The sequence below is a fragment of the Coregonus lavaretus genome (genome assembly GCF_964263955.1).
Source record: "Coregonus lavaretus genome assembly, chromosome: 20".
NCBI classification, from domain to species: domain Eukaryota; kingdom Metazoa; phylum Chordata; class Actinopteri; order Salmoniformes; family Salmonidae; genus Coregonus; species Coregonus lavaretus.
The window spans coordinates 19,249,677-19,271,193 of record NC_140007.1 but is presented as its reverse complement, the minus strand read 5'-3'; the positions used below and the strand labels follow the sequence as shown (position 1 = coordinate 19,271,193).

General features: G+C 42.3%; 1 protein-coding gene across 1 annotated transcript in view; it reads left to right on the top strand.

Moving 5' to 3' along the window:
- Positions 1-1,368: 1,368 nt before the first annotated feature.
- Positions 1,369-21,517, top strand: part of LOC311147506 (H(+)/Cl(-) exchange transporter 6-like) — a 61,641-nt gene continuing 41,492 nt past the window's right edge. The window contains exons 1-13 of the mRNA XM_084184257.1: positions 1,369-1,448; positions 2,342-2,401; positions 2,754-2,819; positions 3,034-3,099; positions 3,313-3,379; positions 3,671-3,777; positions 4,195-4,321; positions 4,564-4,690; positions 4,781-4,913; positions 8,917-9,030; positions 18,905-19,071; positions 19,359-19,479; positions 20,451-20,583. Of these exons, the coding sequence (XP_084040383.1) occupies positions 1,374-1,448; positions 2,342-2,401; positions 2,754-2,819; positions 3,034-3,099; positions 3,313-3,379; positions 3,671-3,777; positions 4,195-4,321; positions 4,564-4,690; positions 4,781-4,913; positions 8,917-9,030; positions 18,905-19,071; positions 19,359-19,479; positions 20,451-20,583 (1,363 nt within the window). The 5' untranslated portion in view covers positions 1,369-1,373. The remainder of the gene's footprint in view (positions 1,449-2,341; positions 2,402-2,753; positions 2,820-3,033; positions 3,100-3,312; positions 3,380-3,670; positions 3,778-4,194; positions 4,322-4,563; positions 4,691-4,780; positions 4,914-8,916; positions 9,031-18,904; positions 19,072-19,358; positions 19,480-20,450; positions 20,584-21,517) is intronic.

Below are 21,517 nucleotides of genomic sequence, written 5' to 3'. Positions count from 1 at the left end.
GTGTCTGACGGGGAAGGAGTGGGGGGCTGGGCGTTCCTCATTGAGGACCATGATCAGATCTGTAATAGACTATGGTAGTATAGTGTATGGTTCGGCAGCCTGGACCTTATTGGAAAGGCTAGATGACATACAGGGGCAAGGACTCAGAATATGTAGTGGGGTGTTTCGGACCTCCCCAGTGGCTGCATTACAGGTGGAGATAGGGGATATGCCATTGCAGATTAGAAGACAGCAGCTGGCAATTAATTATTGGGTTAACCTACAGGGACATCAGGGACAGGTGTCTCATCCTGTGAAAGGGATTTTACAGGCATGCTAGGAACATGAGCGAAGACAGAACACAAGCTTTGGGTGGCTGGGTAATACCCAGGCGAAGGAGCTGGGACTGTATGGAAGGGAGTTTAGTCCAACAGTAGTTATTCCTGTAAATACACCATGGCTACTCCTGCCTCCAGTAGTTGATCTAGAAGTGTTGGCGAGACTACAGAAAGATAGGGAGGGTGTTGATCCATCTGATTTTTTAAAGAGAAGTCTAGATACTGTGTATCAGGATTTTGTGGCCATTTACACAGATGGTTCAAACGATCCAAGGACAGGATTTACTGGGTCAGCATTTGTAGTGCAGGAATGTGGGGTGGCAGACAGGAAAATATATTACAGATCATCTGGCTGTATATATGGCGGAGATGATGGCCATACTGTTGGCCTTGCAGTGGGTGGAGGAAATCAAGCCAGACAGAGTAGTGGGGATGTTGAAGTTGTAGTTTCAATGAGCAAGACAGAGGCAAAAAGACTGATATATACAGTGATGGTGCAGAGATGACAGGAGCAGTGGAATAGAGATACTAAGAGCAGGCATTTATTTCAAGTACAGAGGAAAGTCGGGGAGGACGGCAGGAAGGGACAAAAGAGAGGAGGCTATTTTTACAAGATTAAGGGTGGGACACAGCTGGTTGAATAAGATCTTAAATGTGATAGGAAAGCATCCAACAGGAAAGTGTGATTATTGCAAGGAAACGGTGACTGTGGAGCATGTATTGCTGTAGCTTGGGAATTATCAGAGGGAAAGAGAGAGTCTGAGATCTAGTGTGAGGGAGAAGGGGATACAGGAAATTAGGTTAAAGAGTATATTGAGTAGAACGTCATTAGATATAGTCTCAAGTATTTTGTTATCTTTATTAAGAGCAACGGGGCTGGCAGGTAGAATTTAGTTTCTCCCTGTCTCTGGCTTACACTCCAGTACAGTAGGTGGCGGTAATGCTCTGTAACATTGGATGCCAACCGCCAATAAACCCCACCGAAGAACAAACCTCCCGTATTTGTTCGTCACATGACATTGTGGGACGTGTGGTGCTGAAGAGGCAACAACGAAGATGGCATGCTGTGGGAATTGCCTATGTTGTCACTGCTGCTGCAGGGATGAAGAGACCCTCACACCCGAGGAACTGGTATGAGATAATTTGCATAATGTGTACAAATGCCTCAATTAGCAAAACATTTTGTGCGAGATTTCCAAAGAAAACTAAGCTTGTGTCCTGACTTCTTCATCCTGGCTAGAGAAAGCTCAACCCTCTTATGTTGTGATGTTCTCATACCCTAAAAATGTATGCACGCATGACTAAGTCGCTTTGGATAAACGCATCTGCTCAGTGGCATATATTATTATATAATAGACATTTCTCAATGCTAGTTTAACTAGCTAGCTAGCTTGCTAGCTATATTGTATGATAGCTAGATAAATAAAGACATATTGAGTTCGACTATGTTTGCTATATAGCTGTCGGAATAGCAATATGCTGAATAAATGTTTTGGGGAAATTTGAAATGAGTCAAACTAAACAACATGACAGCTAGCTAGCTGACAGTGGTTAGCAACTATGCTGACTAGTAGCCATTGGCACTACACTAGCTTGATGCTTAGCAAGCACGACCCATTCCATTTATCAAGAAACATTGCATGATCATGATGTTCATTGTTTAATAGAGGCCCTTGTCAAACACCCAATTGGACAGTTTGACAATGGAGCACTAGTTGTCTGAAGAAGTGTATGTTGAAAGAGAGCTAAAACATCTAGCTATTAATTCCCCTCAAACTATTCACAGCCTTGCATGATGATTCAGGAAGAAACCTCGGCAACAGCTTGCTCTTTTGTTGGGGGTATTAATTGTGTGGCATGTAGTACTATGTGTAGTAAGTGCCAGCTATCTTCTAATGATGACTGGAAAGCAGTATTGCAATAACTTTATTTGTCAGGCTGAGAGTCGTTTTGTGTTTTTTTTTTTATTCTTCATGCATAGGGCCGAATGTCAATGTCACATTCTTCAATCTTCTAATTTCCAGACTATTCTTGGGGAAACTCAAGATGAGGAGGATGAGATCCTTCCAAGGAAAGATTATGAGGTGAGAAAATCCCTTAGAAGCAGATGAACATCAAGATGTTGGCATAACTCATGTGAATGAAGAGCAAATGGACACACCCAAATAAGCATCAGTGTAGCTCTTGACTAGCTCGGTTGCCAGTCTGTTTCTGCTCTCTTGCCAACTCTTAATGGAATTGTCATGTCAATGTTTGGCTTGACAATGACAATGGAGTAGCCAAGAGCACAAACGGATCTGGAACCAGGCTAGCTCTTGACCACGTCTGTTGCCTGAATACCATTGAAGTCTGTCTCGTTAGAAAAATATACTAGAGAATCTATACAATAAACACACTCTGACTCATCTCCAAATGGTTCTCTCTATCTTTTGGCAGAGCCTGGATTATGACAGGTGCATCAATGAACCATATGTTGAGGTTCTGGAGGGAATGAACAATAAGGTATACTAAGAAATGAACCGTTGCACTGTGGTATTGTTTAAGTGATAAATACATGTTTTAAGTTAGTTACAAAGCCGTTACTTAGTGATTAAAAAGCCTTTTTTTTTTTTTTTGATATACTTTTTTTAAATTTCCACAACCAGCATGTTACAATTGTGCTGAGTTTGTCTATATTTCCATTTATTCTAACATGGGTTCTCCTATCACATATTAGAAAGCCAAAAAGTATGAAGCTGTGAGGTGGATGCTGGTGTTTGCAATTGGAGTTTCAGTAGGCCTGGTAAGTGCCATCATTTTCTATCTTGCATGTAGAATCAGACATGCTGATTTTTGGTTAGCTTACATACCAGTAAGCAAAAAACAATGACGCTCTGTACATTCTATGGAAATAATATATGACGAAGGTATGGACGATGCCAAGTTCTACTGCCAAATGGCTGCATTCATCAGAAAATGCACATTAAACTCTTGACACCATTTTATTTTCTTTCAGGTGGGCCTTTTCGTGGACTTTTTCGTACGCCTCTTCACTCAGCTCAAATTCAACTTGGTGGGAAAATGTATCTTTTTTTTGAAGATGGAATATTTCACTCCAAAACTCAGATTGAACACAATATCTCAAATTGATAAAAAAAAAAAAAACACTATCTCAAATTGATCATGTCTTTCTGATATTGAACACTGCAGGACACTTTTCTTATGGTGGTGATTATTTAGCATTCCTAAAGCCTTCATAAAGCCTTTATATGTATGATATAATAGTCATAATTCCCTAATCAACATATTAGTTAGTTTAGAGCAGTGAGGTGTTGTGTGGCAGACAGTGCTTTTCCTTAGTCAGTGTGTGCTAGCTGTGGAGGAGTGCAGTGAGAAAGGCTGCCTGGCTCTGTCGCTTTTCGAGCTGCTGGCCTTCAACATGACCTTCATCTTCATCGCCAGTGTGTTGGTCCTCATTGAGGCAAGGCCGCTCTACACAAATACCTAACATGTCCTAACATTATGTCCTTTCATGCTATTGTTATGCTATTACAGTCGACTCCTGATAAATGCAGTGACTTGGGACTGTTGTGATGGCGTGCACTAAACCAATGCATGCAGTTATCAGGAGCAATTTAAAAGGGACACCGCAAACTATATTGCACTTCAAAAGAGCTGGCACTTATCTGAAGTGCACTTGTCAGTAGTCTGGCTGTACTGCCTGCCCGTACTGACCATACCCTCATTTTCAGAAGTAATGTGCACGCTCATAATCCCTCTGACAATACGCTTTGACAGTTTATTTTCAAAACTGCTTTACATTTTATTTGCTTGTCTGGTGGTATCATATCAGAATTGTCCCAACTTCTACTGAACGTCCCTGTCCTGTGTCATTTAGCCTGTAGCTGCAGGCTCGGGAATCCCCGAGATCAAGAGCTACCTGAACGGAGTGAAGATACCCGGAATAGTCCGGCTACGGACTTTCCTCTGCAAGGCCATCGGAGTCCTCTTCACCGTAGCCGGAGGTACTACAACATAGATGGAACTGGGTCGTATTCACTAGGCACCGAACGGACTGAAACAGACTACCTGAACTTGTCCAATAGAATGGTTATTTTTCTTTTCCGTTGCAAAACATTTTGCTACGGTGTGCACTAATGAATACGACCCTGACTTTCCAACAGATGCAAACATTATAGGATTAAACTAAAAGGAATCCGGTACCAAAGTGTCTGTTCCGCCTCTGACTAGGTGTTTGATCCCTCAGGTCTGTTTGTGGGGAAGGAGGGTCCAATGATCCACAGCGGAGCCATTGTGGGAGCCGGCCTACCTCAGTTTCAGAGCATCACTTTCAAGAAGATCAACTTTGACTTCCCTTACTTCCGTACTGACAGGTACAGTAGAACGCTCTACTAGTGTAAAGTGCTAATAGCGCAGTAGTTCATCATTATAAGTTAAATGTCTGTGCTTAATCTTCATTACAGGGACAAGCGGGACTTTGTGTCGGCGGGGGCGGCAGCTGGGGTGGCCGCTGCGTTTGGGGCGCCTATAGGGGGCACCCTCTTCAGCCTGGAGGAAGGCTCCTCTTTCTGGAACCAGGCACTCACCTGGAAAGTGGTAGGTCGACGGACACGCATACATACAGTACCAGTCGAAAGTTTGGACACACCTACTCATTCAAGGGTTTTTCTTTATTTTTACTATTTTCTACATTGTAGAATAACAGTGAAGACATCAAAACTATGAAATAACACACATGTAATCATGTAGTAACCAAAAAAAGATTAGATTCTTCAAAGTAGCCACCCTTTGCCTTGATGACAGCTTTGCACACTCTTGGCATTCTCTCAACCAGCTTCACCTGGAATGCTTTTCCAACAGTCTTGAAGGAGTTCCCACATATGCTGAGTACTTGTTGGCTGCTTTTCCTTCACTCTGCGGTCAAACTCATCCCAAACCATCTCAATTGGGTTGAGGTCAGGTGATTGTGGAGGCCAGGTCATCTGATGCAGCACTCCATCACTCTCCTTCTTGGTCAAAAGCCCTTACACAGCCTGGAGGTGTGTTGGGTCATTGTCCTGTTGAAAAACAAATGATAGTCCCACTAAGCACAAACCAGATGGGATGGCGTATCGCTGCAGAATGCTGTGGTAGCCATGCTGGTTAAGTGTGCCTTGAATTCTAAATAAATCACATACAGTGTCACCAGCAAAGCACCCCCACACCATCACACCTCCTCCTTCATGCTTCACGGTGGGAACCACACGTGGAGATCATCCGTTCACCTACTCTGCGTCTCACAAAGACACGGCGGTTGGAACCAAAAATCTCAAATTTGGACTCATCACACCAAAGGACAGATTTCCACCGGTCTAATGTCCATTGCTCGTGTTTCTTGGCCCAAGCATGTCTCTTCTTCTTATTGGTGTCCTTTAGTAGTGGTTTCTTTGCAGCAATTCGACCATGAAGTCCTGATTCACGCAGTCTCCTCTGAACAGTTGATGTTGAGATGTCTGTTACTTGAACTCTGTGAAGCATTTATTTGGGCTGCAATTTCTGAGACTGGTAACTCTAATGAACTTATCCTCTGCAGCAGAGGTAACTCTGGGTCTTCCTTTCCTGTGGCGGTCCTCATGAGCTTCAGTTTCATCATAGCGCTTGATGGTTTTTGCGACTGCACTTGAAGAAACTTTCAAAGTTCTATAAATGTTCCGGCTTGACTGACCTTCATGTCTTAAAGTAATGATGGACTGTCGTTTCTCTTTGCTTATTTGAGCTGTTCTCGCCATAATATGGACTTGATCTTTTACCAAATAGGGCTATATTCTGTATACCCCCCCTACCTTGTCCCAACACAACTAATTGGCCCAAACACATTAAAAAGGAAAGAAATTCCACAAATTAACTTTTAACAAGGCACACCTGTTAATTTAAATGCACTCCAGGTATAATAAATATCAGAAACTTTGAACATCCCACGGAGCACCATTAAATCCATTATTAAAATATGGAAAGAATATGGCACCACAACAAACCTGCCAAGAGAGGGCCACCCACCAAAACTCACAGACCAGGCAAGGGGGGCATTAATCAGAGAGGCAACAAAGAGACCAAAGATAACCCTGAAGGAGCTGCAAAGCTCCGCAGCGGAGATTTAAGTATCTGGCCATAGGACCACTTTAAGCCGTACACTCCACAGAGCTGGGCTTTATGGAAGAGTGGCCAGAAAAAAGCATTTGCTTAAAGAATAAAATAAGCAAACACGTTTGGTGTTCGTCAAAAGGCATGTGGGAGACTCCCCAAACATATGGAAGAAGTTACTCTGGTCAGATGAGACTAAAATTGAGCTTTTTGGCCATCAAGGAAAACGCTATGTCTGGCGCAAACCCAACACCTCTCATCACCCCGAGAACACCATCCCCACAGTGAAGCCTGGTGGTGGCAGCATCATGCTGTGGGGCTGTTTTTCATCGGCAGGGACTGGGAAACTAATCAGAATTGAAGAAATTATGGATGGCACTAAATACAGGGAAATTCTTGAGTCTTCCAGAGATTTGAGACTGGGACGGCGTTCACCTTCCAGCAGGACAATGACCCTAAGCATACTGCTAAATTAACACTTGAGTGGTTAAAGGGGAAACAGTTAAATGTCTTGGAATGTTCTTGTCAAAGCCCAGACCTCAATCCAATTGAGAATCTGTGGTATGACTTAAAGATTGTTGTACACCAGCGGAACCCATCCAACTTGAAGGAGCTGGAGCAGGTTTCCCTTGAAGAATGTGCAAAAATCCCAGTGGCTAGATGTGCCAAGCTTATAGAGACATACACCAAGAGACTTGCAGCTGTAATTGCTGCAAAAGGTAGCTCTACAAAGTATTGACTTTGTGGGGGTGAATACTTATGCACGCTCAAGTTCTGTTTTTCTGTCTTATTTCTTGTTTGTTTCACCCCAAAAAATATTTAGCATCTTCAAAGTGTTAGGCATTTTGTGTAAATCAAATGATACAACTACCCCCCCCCCCAAAAAAAATTATATTTTAATTCCAGGTTGTAAGGCAACAAAATAGGAAAAAGGCCAAGGGGGGTGATACTTTCGCAAGCCACTGAGATCATGTGACAGATCATGTGACACTTAGATTGCACACATGTGGACTTTATTTAACTAATTATGTGACTTCTGAAGGTAATTGGTCATACCAGATCTTATTTAGGGGCTTCATAGCAAAGGGGGTGAAAACATATGCACTCAACACTTTTCTGTTATTTATTTTTTAGAATTTTTGAAACAAGTTATTTTTTTGATTTCACTAAAACAATTTTGACTCTTTTGTGTATGTCCATTACCTGAAATCCAAATAAAAATCAATTTAAATTTCAGGTTGTAATGCAACAAAATAGGAAAATCGCCAAGTGGGATGAATACTTTTGCAAGGCACTGTATGTGTTATTTCATTGTTTTTATGTCTTCACTATTATTCTACAATGTAGAAAATAGTAAAAATAAAGAAAAACCCTTGAATGAGTAGGTGTGTCCAAACTTTTGACTGGTACTGTACATACAGTACCGTTCAAAAGTATACATTAGAATGTCTAGTTTGAGAAACGGGCGCCTCACAGGTCCTCAATTGGCAGCTTCATTAAATAGTACCTGCAAAACACCAGTCTCAACGTCAACAGTGAAGAGGCGACTCCGGGATGCTGACCTTCTAGGCAGAGTTGCAAAGAAAAAGCAATTTCTCAGACTGGCCAATAAAAATAAAAGATTAAGATGGGCAGTCTGAGAAATTGCTTTTTCTTTGCAACTCTGCCTAGAAGGTCAGCATCCCGGAGTCGCCTCTTCACTGTTGACGTTCAGACTGGTGTTTTGCGGGTACTATTTAATGAAGCTGCCAGTTGAGGACCTGTGAGGCGCCTGTTTCTCAAACTAGACACGCTATTGTATTTGACCTCTTGCTTAGTGGTTGCACCGGGGTCTCCCACTCCTCTTTCTATTCTGGTTAGAGCCAGTTTGCGCTGTTCTGTGAAGGGAGTAGTACACAGCGTTGTACGAGATCTTCAGTTTCCTGGCAATTTCTCGCATGGAATAGCCTTCATTTCTCAGAACAAGAAGAGCCTGTAATCGAACCCACAATTGCTGATGCTGCAGATACTCAAGTAGTCTCAAGAAGGCCCGTTTTATTGCTTCTTTAATCAGCACAACAGTTTTCAGCTGTGCTAACATAATTGCAAAAGGGTTTTCTAATGATCAATTAGCCTTTTTAAAATGATAAACTTGGATTAGCAAAAACAATGTGCCATTTGAACACAGGACTGATGGTTGCTGATAATGGGCCTCTGTACGCCTATGTAGATATTCCATTACAAATCAGCCGTTTCCAGCTACAATAGCCATTTACAACATTAACAATGTCTACACTGTATTTCTGATCAATAAAGATGTTATTTTAATAGACCAAAAAATTAATTTTCTATCGAAAACAAGGGCATTTCTAAGTGACCCCAAACTTTTGAACGGTAGTGTATGTGTACACACACAGGCTATTCTTCTGTCAGTTTAAGTCATTGTAAGTCAGTTGCTGCTCTGAGGTACCCCTCTCTTCCTCGGTCTCCCTCCCCTCAGCTCTTCTGCTCCATGTCGGCTACGTTCACCCTTAACTTCTTTCGCTCTGGGATCAACTACAACAAATGGGGTTCGTTCCAGCTACCCGGCCTGCTCAACTTTGGAGAGTTCAAGGTACAAGCACTCATTCACATGCACAGACATTGCTTGTTCATGTTTTGGAGGTGTGAGTATATTATGTGGGTCATGTGAAATCCATAGATTAGGGCCTAGTGAATTTATTTCCTTATATGAACTGTAAATCTTAGAAATTGTTGCATGTTGCGTTTTATATATTTATATATATACAGTGGATTCGTAAAGTATTCAGACCCCTTCACTTTTTCCACATTTTGTTACGTTACAGCCTTATTCAAAAATCAATCTACACCCATAATGACAAAGCAAAAACAGGTTTTTAGAAATGTCTGCAAATGTATAAAAATAAAAAAACTGAAATATCACATTTACATAATTATTCAGACACTTTACTCAGTACTTTGTTGAAGCACCTTTGGCAGCGATTACAGCAGGGGTGTCAAACTCATTTTAGCTCAGGGGCCACATGGAGGAAAATCTATTCCCAAGTGGGCCGGACCGGAAAAATCATGGTATATATAACTTAAAAACAACAACTTCAGATTGTTTTCTTTGTTTTAATACGATCAACATACAACATAAAGCTGGAGCCTGAGGACAGTGTATCCAAAATAGTACAAGCACAACATCACTATTAATCATAAAACACGTCAAGTTTATTTGAAAATTCTAAAGAAAAAGAACACACAAACACACAATGCCTCAGTGATTTAACAGAACTGTTTCACAGATCACAGAACTATATCAGGGTGTCATTTCTCAGGCAGAAATGTAGATACAAATAATGAAATCCTGTTCCCCAAACAAGTGCAAGAACCACAGAGTCAAGAATAGGTTAAATATACAAATAAAATAAAAACAATTAAAAACAATAGCACATCAACATAAAAACATATAAACATAAATCTGAAAGTGTTGCTCAAACTCCCGTAACAGTCCTGTTATTTTATCTTTGAACCGCTTCATGTCTGCCACATGTTGGGTCGCGCACACATTTTTCAGACAGGGGAAGTGAGCTGCATCACCACCGGCAAGTTGCGTCTCCCACAATGACAGCTTCAACTTGAAAGAACGTATGCTGTCATAATACTGCGTGACAACTTTGTTGCGCCCTTGCAGCTGTTTGTTCAAGTTATTCAGGTGCTCTGTAACCATCAATTTCAATCAATTTTATTTTATATAGCCCTTCGTACATCAGCTAATATCTCGAAGTGCTGTACAGAAACCCAGCCTAAAACCCCAAACAGCTAGTAATGCAGGTGTAGAAGCACGGTGGCTAGGAAAAACTCCCTAGAAAGGCCAAAACCTGTAACATCCACCATAAATGCAAGGTCCTGCATCTATTCTGCGGAATGAAATTCTAACACTGGTTTGCCCTTTTCTTCCATGAACTGTTCAATTTCTTCTCATAAATCAAAGAAACGCCTCAGCACAGCACCTCGGCTTAACCATCTTACCTCAGTGTGGTATGGCAGGCCATAGATGTGGTCTTTCTCTCTGAGAAGGCTGTCAAACTGACGGTGATTCAGGCTTCTGGATCGGATGAAATTAACAGTTTGGATGACCACCTTCATGACGTTATCCATCTTTAATGACTTGCAACACAAAGCCTCCTGGTGCAAAATACAGTGAAAAGTCAAAAAATCACGTCCTCCATTTGCAGATTGCACTTTCTCTCTGAACTTTGTCACAACGCCTGCTTTTTTCCCGATCATTGAGGGCGCACCATCTGTAGCCAGGCTGACAGCGCGGGACCAGTCCACTCCGACCCTGTCCAGCGCGCCGACGAGTGCGGTAAAAATATCAGCTGCTGTCGTTGTATCTGTCATCGGCACCAACTCCACGAACTCCTCGGTGACGGTCAATGTGTCATCAACTCCGCGGATGAAAATGGCCAGTTGTGCAACATCTGTAATATCCGTGCTTTCATCAATTGCAACCGAAAACGCAATAAATGACTTTACTTTTTGCTTCAACTGGCTGTCCAAATCCACTGAAAGATCGGAAATCCTGTCTGCAACTGTGTTTCTTGTCAGGCTGGTATTTGCAAAAGCCTGCCGCTTTTCAGGGCACACAATCTCCGCTGCCTTCATCATGCATGTTTTTACAAATTCACCCTCACTAAATGGTTTTGAAGCCACTGCGATTTCATTAGCAATGAGGTAGCTAGCTTTCACTGCAGCGTCACTGATGTCTCGGCTGTGAGTAAACACAGACTGCTGTTTCTTCAGACCCGCCAACAGTTCATTCACCTTCTCTCATCTCCGCTGTCCTTGAAAGTTGTCATATTTGTCGGCATGAAGACTCACATAGTGGCGACGAAGGTTATATTCTTTCAGCACTGCAACATGCTCTGAACACACCAAACATACAGCTTTCCCATTCAATTCCGTGAATAAATAGGATGACCATTTTTCTTGGAACACTCTGCACTCTGCGTCCACTTTTCTCTTTTTTGACAGAGACATATTGGGGCAATGAGGGTGCCAAAGCACATAATGTTAAAAGTAGAAGCCGTAATAAATATCGCGGGCAAAACAAAGTAGCTCATTGGCTGCACGTGCTTGACCTACTTGCTCTGCCCCGGTATAAACAGTTTGCTTGCTTAACACAATTGCTATTGCGCCATCCAGTGGACGCAATTGGAACAGCAGTTTATTTTATTGAAAAATTGCAGCGCATTTTTATACTCTACAAAAAGAATTTTTATTTATTTTTATTTTTATTTATTTTTTCAAAATCATCTCGCGGGCCGGATTAAACCCGTTTGCGGGCCTGATCCGGCCCGCAGGCCGGACGTTTGACACCCCTGGATTACAGCCTTGAGTCTTCTTTGGTATGACGCTACAAGCTTGGCACCTGTATTTGGGGAGTTTCTCCCATTCTTCTCGGCAGATCCCCTCAATCTGTCAGGTTGGATGGGGAGGGTCGCTGCACAACTATTTTCAGGTCTCTCCAGAGATGTTCGATTGGGTTCAAGTCCGGGCTCTGGCTAGGCCACTCAAGGACAATCAGAGACTTGTCCCGAAGCCACTCCAGCATTGTCTTGGCTGTGTGTTTAGGGTCGTTGTCCTGTTAGAAGGATAACTTTTCGACCCCCAGTCTGAGGTCCTGAGAGCTCTGAAGCAGGTTTTCATCAAGGATCTCTGTGTACTTTGCTCCGTTCATCTTTCCCTCGATCCTGAGTAGTCTCCCAGTCCCTGCCACTGAAAAACATCCCCACAGCATGATGCTGCCACCACCATTCTTCACCGTAGGGATGGTGCCAGGTTTCCTCCAGACGTGACACTTGGCATTCAGGCCAAAGAGCTCAATCATGGTTTCATCAGACCAGAGAATCTTGTTTCTCATGGTCTGAGAGTCCTTTAGGTGCCTTTTGGCAAACTCCAAGCGGGCTGTCATCTGCCTTTTACTGAGGAGTGGCTTCCGTCTGGCCACTCTACCATAAAGGCCTGATTTGTGGAGTGCTGTAGAGATGGGTGTCCTCCTGGAAGGTTCTCCCATCTCCACAGAGGAACTCTGGAGCTCTCTCAGAGTGATCATCGGGTTCTTGGTCACCTCCCTGACCAAGGGCCTTCTCCCTCGATTGCTCAGTTTGGCCGGGCGGCCAGCTCTAGGAAGAGTCTTGGTGGTTCCAAACGTTTTCCATTTAAGAATGATGGAGGCCACTTGGTGACCTTTAATGCTGAATAATTTTTTTGGTACCCTTCCCCAGATCTGTGCCTGGACACAATTCTGTCTCGGAACTCTACGGACAATTCCTTGGACCTCATGGCTTGGTTTTTGCTCTGACATGCACTGTCAACTGTGGGACCTTATATAGACAGGTGTGTGCCTTTCCAGATCATGTCCAATCAATTGCATTTACCACAGGTGGACTACAGTGAAGTTGTAGAAACATCTCAAGGATGATAAATGGAAACAGGATGCACCTGAGCTCAATTTTGAGTCTCATAGGAAATGGTCTGAATAATTACGTAAATAAGGTATTTCTGTTTTTGCATTGTCATTATGGTTATTGTGTGTAGATTGATGAAGAAAAAATTTAATTGAATCCATTTTAGAATAAGGCTGTAACCTAACAAGATGTGGAATAAGGGAAGGACCCTGAATACTTTCCGAAATTCAATTGATTGGACATGATTTGGAAAGGCACACATCTGTCTATATAAGGTCCCACAGTTGACAGTGCCAGTCAAACGTTTGGACACACCTACTCATTCCAGGGTTTTTCTTTCTTTCTTTTTTACTATTTTCTACATTGTAGAATAATAGTGAAGACATCAAAACTATGAAATAACACATATGGAATCATGTAGTAACCAAAAAAGTGTTAAACAAATCCAAATATCTTTTTATATTTGAGATTCTTCAAAATAGCCACTGTTTGCCTTGATGACAGCTTTGCACACTCTTGGCATTCTCTCAACCAGCTTCACCAGGAATGCTTTTCCAACAGTTTTGAAGGAGTTCCCACATATGCTGAGCACTTGTTGGCTGCTTTTCCTTCACTCTGCGGTCCAACTCATCCCAAACCATCTCAATTGGGTTGAGGTCGGGTGATTGTGGAGGCCAGGTCATCTGATGCAGCACTCATCACTCTCCTTCTTGGTCAAATAGCCCTTACACAGCCTGGAGGTTTGTTGGGTCATTGTCCTGTTGAAAAACAAATGATGGTCCCATTAAGCGCATGTATGGGTGGTCCCGGGGATCGAACCCACTACCCTGGCGTTACAAGCGCCAATTGAGCTACAGAGGCACTCTGTGAAGCATTTATTTGGCCTGCAATTCCTGAGGCTGGTAACTCTAATGAACTTATCCTCTGCAGCAGAGGTAACTCTGGGTCTTCCTTTCCTGTGGCGGTCCTCATGAGAGCCAGTTTCATCATAGCGCTTGATGGTTTTTGCGACTGCACTTGAAGAAACGTTCAAAGTTCTTGACATTTTACGGATTGACTGACCTTCATGTCTTAAAGTAATGATGGACTGTTGTTTCTCTTTGCTTATTTGAGCTGTTCTTGCCATAATATGGACTTGGTCTTTTACCCAATAGGGCTATCTTCTGTATACCACCCCTACCTTGTCACAACACAACTGATTGAGAGTATGCCAAGAGTGTGCTTAGCTGTCATCAAGGCAAAGGGTGGCTACTTTGAAGAGTCTCAAATATAAAATATATTTGGATTTGTTTAACACTGTTTTGGTTACTACATGATTCCATATGTGTTATTTCATAGTTTTGATGTCTTCTATTATTCTACAATGTAGAAAATAGTCAAAATAAAGAAAAACCCTGGAATTAATAGGTGTGTCCAAACTTTTGACTGGTACTGTGTGTATGTATATGTATATGTGTATATGTATATAATATATATACAGTGGGGAGAACAAGTATTTGATACACTGCCGATTTTGCAGGTTTTCCTACTTACAAAGCATGTAGAGGTCTGTCATTTTTATCATAGGTACACTTCAACTGTGAGAGACGGAATCTAAAACAAAAATCCAGAAAATCACATTGTATGATTTTTAAATAATTAATTTGCATTTTATTGCATGACATAAGTATTTGATCACCTACCAACCAGTAAGAATTCCGGCTCTCACAGACCTGTTAGTTTTTCTTTAAGAAGCACTCCTGTTCTCCACTCATTACCTGTATTAACTGCACCTGTTTGAACTCGTTACCTGTATAAAAGACACATGTCCACACACTCAATCAAACTGACTCCAACCTCTCCACAATGGCCAAGACCAAAGAGCTGTGTAAGGACATCAGGGATAAAATTGTAGACCTGCACAAGGCTGGGATGGGCTACAGGACAATAGGCAAGCAGCTTGGTGAGAAGGCAACAACAGTTGGCGCAATTATTAGAAAATGGAAGAAGTTCAAGATGACGGTCAATCACCCTCGGTCTGGGGCTCCATGCAAGATCTCACCTCGTGGGGCATCAATGATCATGAGGAAGGTGAGGGATCAGCCCAGAACTACACGGCAGGACCTGGTCAATGACCTGAAGAGAGCTTGGGACCACAGTCTCAAAGAAAACCATTAGTAACACACTACGCCGTCATGGATTAAAATCCTGCAGCGCACGCAAGGTCCCCCTGCTCAAGCCAGCGCATGTCCAGGCCCGACTGAAGTTTGCCAATGACCATCTGGATGATCCAGAGGAGGAATGGGAGAAGGTCATGTGGTCTGATGAGACAAAAATAGAGCTTTTTGGTCTAAACTCCACTCGCCGTGTTTGGAGGAAGAAGAAGGATGAGTACAACCCCAAGAACACCATCCCAACCATGAAGCATGGAGGTGGAAACATCATTCTTTGGGGATGCTTTTCTGCTAAGGGGACAGGACAACTGCACCGTATTGAGGGGAGGATGGATGGGGCCATGTATCGCGAGATCTTGGCCAACAACCCCCTTCCCTCAGTAAGAGCATTGCAGATGGGTCGTGGCTGGGTCTTCCAGCATGACAACGACCCGAATCACACAGCCAGGACAACTAAGGAGTGGCTCCGTAAGAAGCATCTCAAGGTCATGGAGTGGCCTAGCCAGTCTCCAGACCTGAACCCAATAGAAAATCTTTGGAGGGAGCTGAAAGTCTGTATTGCCCAGCGACAGCCCCGAAACCTGAAAGATCTGGAGAAGGTCTGTATGGAGGAGTGGGCCAAAATCTCTGCTGCAGTGTGTGCAAACCTGGTCAAGACCTACAGGAAACGCATGATCTCTGTAATTGCAAACAAAGGTTTCTGTACCAAATATTAAGTTCTGCTTTTCTGATGTATCAAATACTTATGTCATGCAATAAAATGTAAATTAATTACTTAAAAATCCTACAATGTGATTTTCTGGATTTTTGTTTTAGACCTCTACATGCTTTGTAAGTAGGAAAACCTGCAAAATCGGCAGTGTATCAAATACTTGTTCTCCCCACTGTGTGTATATATATATACACACACAGTGGGGAAAAAAATTATTTAGTCAGCCACCAATTGTGCAAGTTCTCCCACTTAAAAATATGAGAGAGGCCTGTAATTTTCATCATAGGTACACGTCAACTATGACAGACAAAATGAGAAAAAAAAATCCTGAAAATCACATTGTAGGATTTTTAATGAATTTATTTGCAAATTATGGTGGAAAATAAGTATTTGGTCAATAACAAAAGTTTCTCAATACTTTGTTATATACCCTTTGTTGGCAATGACACAGGTCAAACGTTTTCTGTAAGTCTTCACAAGGTTTTCACACACTGTTGCTGGTATTTTGGCCCATTCCTCCATGCAGATCTCCTCTAGAGCAGTGATGTTTTGGGGCTGTCGCTGGGCAACACGGACTTTCAACTCCCTCCAAAGATTTTCTATGGGGTTGAGACTGGAGACTGGCTAGGCCACTCCAGGACCTTGAAATGCTTCTTACGAAGCCACTCCTTTGTTGCCTGGGCGGTGTGTTTGGGATCATTGTCATGCTGAAAGACCCAGCCACGTTTCATCTTCAATGCCCTTGCTGATGGAAGGAGGTTTTCACTCAAAATCTCACGATACATGGCCCCATTCATTCTTTCCTTTACACGGATCAGTCGTCCTGGTCCCTTTGCAGAAAAACAGCCCCAAAGCATGATGTTTCCACCCCCATGCTTCACAGTAGGTATGGTGTTCTTTGGATGCAACTCAGCATTCTTTGTCCTCCAAACACGACGAGTTGAGTTTTTACCAAAAAGTTCTATTTTGGTTTCATCTGACCATATGACATTCTCCCAATCCTCTTCTGGATCATCCAAATGCACTCTAGCAAACTTCAGACGGGCCTGGACATGTACTGGCTTAAGCAGGGGGACACGTCTGCCACTGCAGGATTTGAGTCCCTGGCGGCGTAGTGTGTTACTGATGGTAGGCTTTGTGACTTTGGTCCCAGCTCTCTGCAGGTCATTCACTAGGTCCCCCCGTGTGGTTCTGGGATTTTTGCTCACCGTTCTTGTGATCATTTTGACCCCACGGGGTGAGATCTTGCGTGGAGCCCCAGATCGAGGGAGATTATCAGTGGTCTTGTATGTCTTCCATTTCCTAATAATTGCTCCCACAGTTGATTTCTTCAAACCAAGCTGCTTACCTATTGCAGATTCAGTCTTCCCAGCCTGGTGCAGGTCTACCATTTTGTTTCTGGTGTCCTTTGACAGCTCTTTGGTCTTGGCCATAGTGGAGTTTGGAGTGTGACTGTTTGAGGTTGTGGACAGGTGTCTTTTATACTGATAACAAGCTCAAACAGGTGCCATTAATACAGGTAACGAGTGGAGGACAGAGGAGCCTCTTAAAGAAGAAGTTACAGGTCTGTGAGAGCCAGAAATCTTGCTTGTTTGTAGGTGACCAAATACTTATTTTCCACCATAATTTGCAAATAAATTCATTAAAAATCCTACAATGTGATTTTCCGCATTTTTTTTCCTCAATTTGTCTGTCATAGTTGACGTGTACCTATGATGAAAATTACAGGCCTCTCTCATCTTTTTTAAGTGGGAGAACTTGCACAATTGGTGGCTGACTAAATGCTTTTTTCCCCCACTGTATACTACCAGTCAAAAGTTTGACACACATACTCATTCAAGGGATGTAGGCCTAGTGGTAAAAATAATTGGTGGTCGCAGTGAAAAAAGTAATTCTCCCTAAACCTTCTTTGTGTTTTCTCCAGAAGGTGCGTAAACTGTCATGCAAAAAATAAAATATTTGCATTTACCTTCCACTACAACACTGTCAAATTGATTGGATACGGGAGCTTAATGTTTATGACAGTTTGCGATGGAACGCATGAAAAAAAAGCATGTAGCGTACTTTCAGAATTGCTTGCCAAGCTACTCATAGGTAGGCTGTGAGCTACTGGTAGCTCATGATCTACCTTTTGGATACCCCTTGTGTAGGTGAAGCGGAGGAAACAGGTTAAAGAAGGATTTTAAAGCCTTGAGACAATTGAGACATGGATTGTGTATGTGTGCAATGCAGAGGGTGAATGGGCAAGACAAAATATTGAAGTGCCTTTGAACAGGGTATTGTAGTGGGTGCCAGGCGAACCGGAGTGTGTCAAGAACTGCAACACTGCTGGGCTTTTCACATTTAACAGTTTCCTGTGTGTATCAACAATGGTCCACCACCCAAAGGACATCTAGCCAACTTGACACAACTGTGGGAAGCATTGGAGTCAACATGGGCCACCATCCCTGGTGAATGCTTTCGACACCTTGTAGAGTCCATTCCCCAATGAATTAAGGCTTTTCTGAGGGCAAAAGGGGGTGCATCTCAATATTAGGAAGGTGTTCCTTATGTTTTATATTTAACTGTGATGTCTTACGAGGGTCTTGAACCTCTGTATTTGTACCAGTTCTACCAAGATTGCCCTAAAAATAAATACTTTACCTAAGTGTATAGTCATTTTTCCCATTGATTGATTGTGCTTTTTCAGTACTGTTTGTAGGTCCATCTGAACACAGACATTATAACTTAACAACCACTACTGGACCTGGCACCAAAAGCGAACCAGCAAAGGACAGTACCAAAAAATATGATCTATTGAGAACGGATTGATGTGTCAATTGTTGTTTTGTATGTCCTTGCATAAACCCGATGCCATGGTATTGGGACACAAAAAATCTGTTCCCAACTATCTTGAATTTTATACGGCATAGTTGTCAAACCTCTCAACCTTTTTTACGATTTATAGTAGTCATTTTAAGCCAGGCATGGTTTTTCATTGGAGTCAGACAAACCAATTCATTCCTTTCTCTTTTGAGTAATTGCCTCTTCCATTTTTGTGGCAGAGCTATGATGTGGGTATAGTGTTTTGTATGTGGTTCTGTGTGTACATATGATGATATAGTGACTTGAGTTCTACACCTCTGTGTGTCCATCCCTCTCCCACAGTGTTCAGATGGGGAGAAGAAGTGCCACCTGTGGACGGTGGTGGACCTGGCCTTCTTTGTCCTGATGGGGGTGGTGGGAGGGCTGTTGGGGGCCTTCTTCAACTACATCAACACGAGGCTGGCCAAGTACCGCATGAGACACGTCCACCCCAAGGCCAAGTTTGTCAGGTAACTGCTGGGAAACACACCGTAACATACAAAGGCATGAGCATGAACACACACCTTTATGCTTCTATGTCGTTGTAGTGTTAGTTGCTGCAGTTTTTGAAAATGTTTGTTCCAAATTATTAATATATGAAACGTGTATATATGTAATGTAATGCAGTCTTCTACTTTTAGCCTAATTATCAAATAAATTAAATCAATCAACCTTCCCATCTGAGTGGAAAGGCATTTTTCTCAAAAAGGTTGTCATTTGTTTTTCATCTCTTATTCCTCCTCTACTCCCTCTCTAGGGTCCTGGAGAGTCTGCTGGTCGCCATGGTAACGACGGTGGTGATATTCGTGGCGTCCATGACAATGGGCGAATGTCGTGACTTGGCCTCCCCCACAACCAACAACAACAGTACAGCGCTGGTACGTTTGGTAGAGCTCAATTTCATAAAAAAAGTGAAGCATATAAAAAACAAGTGAAGAACAGCCATAAAACGATGTCATAATTATCCTAAAACAAGCACTGAAAGCATATTGAAACATAGCAAGATCATAAAACAATCTATAATCATACAAAAATAATCTTTAAAAAGTTTGTCTTGTGTGTTTTCTATTGTGTCTCTGACATCTTTCGGCAGACTAGTCGCCTGAGTTGAATGACTTGAAATGGCATTGATCCCAACCCTGCTAACAAGGGGGGTGATTCAGGAGGATGCAACAGTTAAGAATTTTCAGAAAGTAGTGCGTTGTATAAAACCAATATGATTGTCTGTCATGTAGAATAGAGAATCCAGTCAGCTCGGTTCATTACATTTCTTTATGCAACGTCACTGAACATACCCCAGTTTCAACATTTCACGTAATTGAACATACCCCAGTTCCACTGCTCAGTTTGTTGAGCTGTGTAGCAACTTGCTCAGTGTAAATGAACCAATTCATCTGGCAGAACACACTCCCACTCCAGTATTACACATTCACTGTGTTAATATTTCATGTTTCAATGCTTTGGCTGTGATCTTTGGTATAGAAAACACCTCTATTCCAAACCAGTCTCTTCAGGCCTCTATTCTAGTGTACACTCAAGTATTTTGCATTTTTAATGAGCCCACACTGGACAGACATCATTTTACAGTGCTTACATGTAAGAATAGATAGAAACATACTCACATTCAATGGCTTTTAGCCATAAAGACCTAAGGATGGAAATGTGTCTTAATAACTCACACTTATGAGCTTAGGGGTAAATACTAACTTAAGTTGAAGTTAGGAATCAACTTCTGTCAGACTAGAGTCGTACTTTTTTTTTTTGCACGTCTCCTGCACGTGCAGCTTGATCTGTAATGATAATGGCCATGTTAGGTCATTGTTGTAATATGGATATGGTGTTTTTTTAGGTGTCACTCAACGAAAACGTCATCAACTCCACCATCCGCCAGTTCTTCTGTCCCAACAAGACGTACAACGACATGGCCACTCTGTTCTTCAACTCTCAAGAGGTGGCCATCCACCAACTTTTCCACCAGGACGGTGAGACAGGACCTGACCTAGGATCAGTTTGACATTTTAGATCAGGGTTTCCCAATAGGCGGCCCGCGGGCCAAATTCGTCCCACCGCTGAATGTAATTGGGGACCCCTGTTTTAGATCATAATGAATGAGATTATGGACAGGCTCCCACCTGATCTGAAGGGCAAAACCTATCCATCTCTTGTACTAAACAGCATGCATCTTTCAGAAACTGCGTTTACTTGCATTTACCCTCCATTAGGCCTACAGTGCCGGTAGCCTACCCTCTCAGCCGAGGCAATTTTACACACATGAACATGCAGAACAGGTAACCTACATTCAATATAATAGGCCTACATGAGTTGAATCAAAACATGTTTATGCCCTAGTTAATGAGTTGTCCATAATTAATGAGTCGAATGCTTGGAATCTTCACATATATTGACGTAAAACTCTACCTTTCTTTCCTTACATTAATTACATTTATGACCGTGTTATTATTATTATTACCGTGTCATTATTAAGCATTTAACAATTGAATTAGAACATTGAACTTAAACCCTGTGTGAATCCTGGATCTTGGAGATCTCGGAAGGTGCACTGTAAGTTTAACCATGCCTACGTAACAGTTCATTATGTTTCGCCATCAAAACATTTCGCATGGGCACACAAATCAAAAATAATGTAGGCCTATGACATTGCAAAATCGAATGCTTCTAACCGAAGGTAAACTATAGGCCTACTGTCATTAACATATACTTGTTGGATGGATTGGATGTGCATTGGTGTCTAGCTGTAGGCTAGTTGTCTTGTGATATTGTCGACCATCAGCAGCTGATCCAGGAAAGAAAGCAAATATTGATAGAAAATAATAAAGATAAATGGTCTACTTCTTCTTGCCCCTGATGGCACGGAGAACACCAATACCTGAAAAACAAAGCAATGAGCGCTCTAAA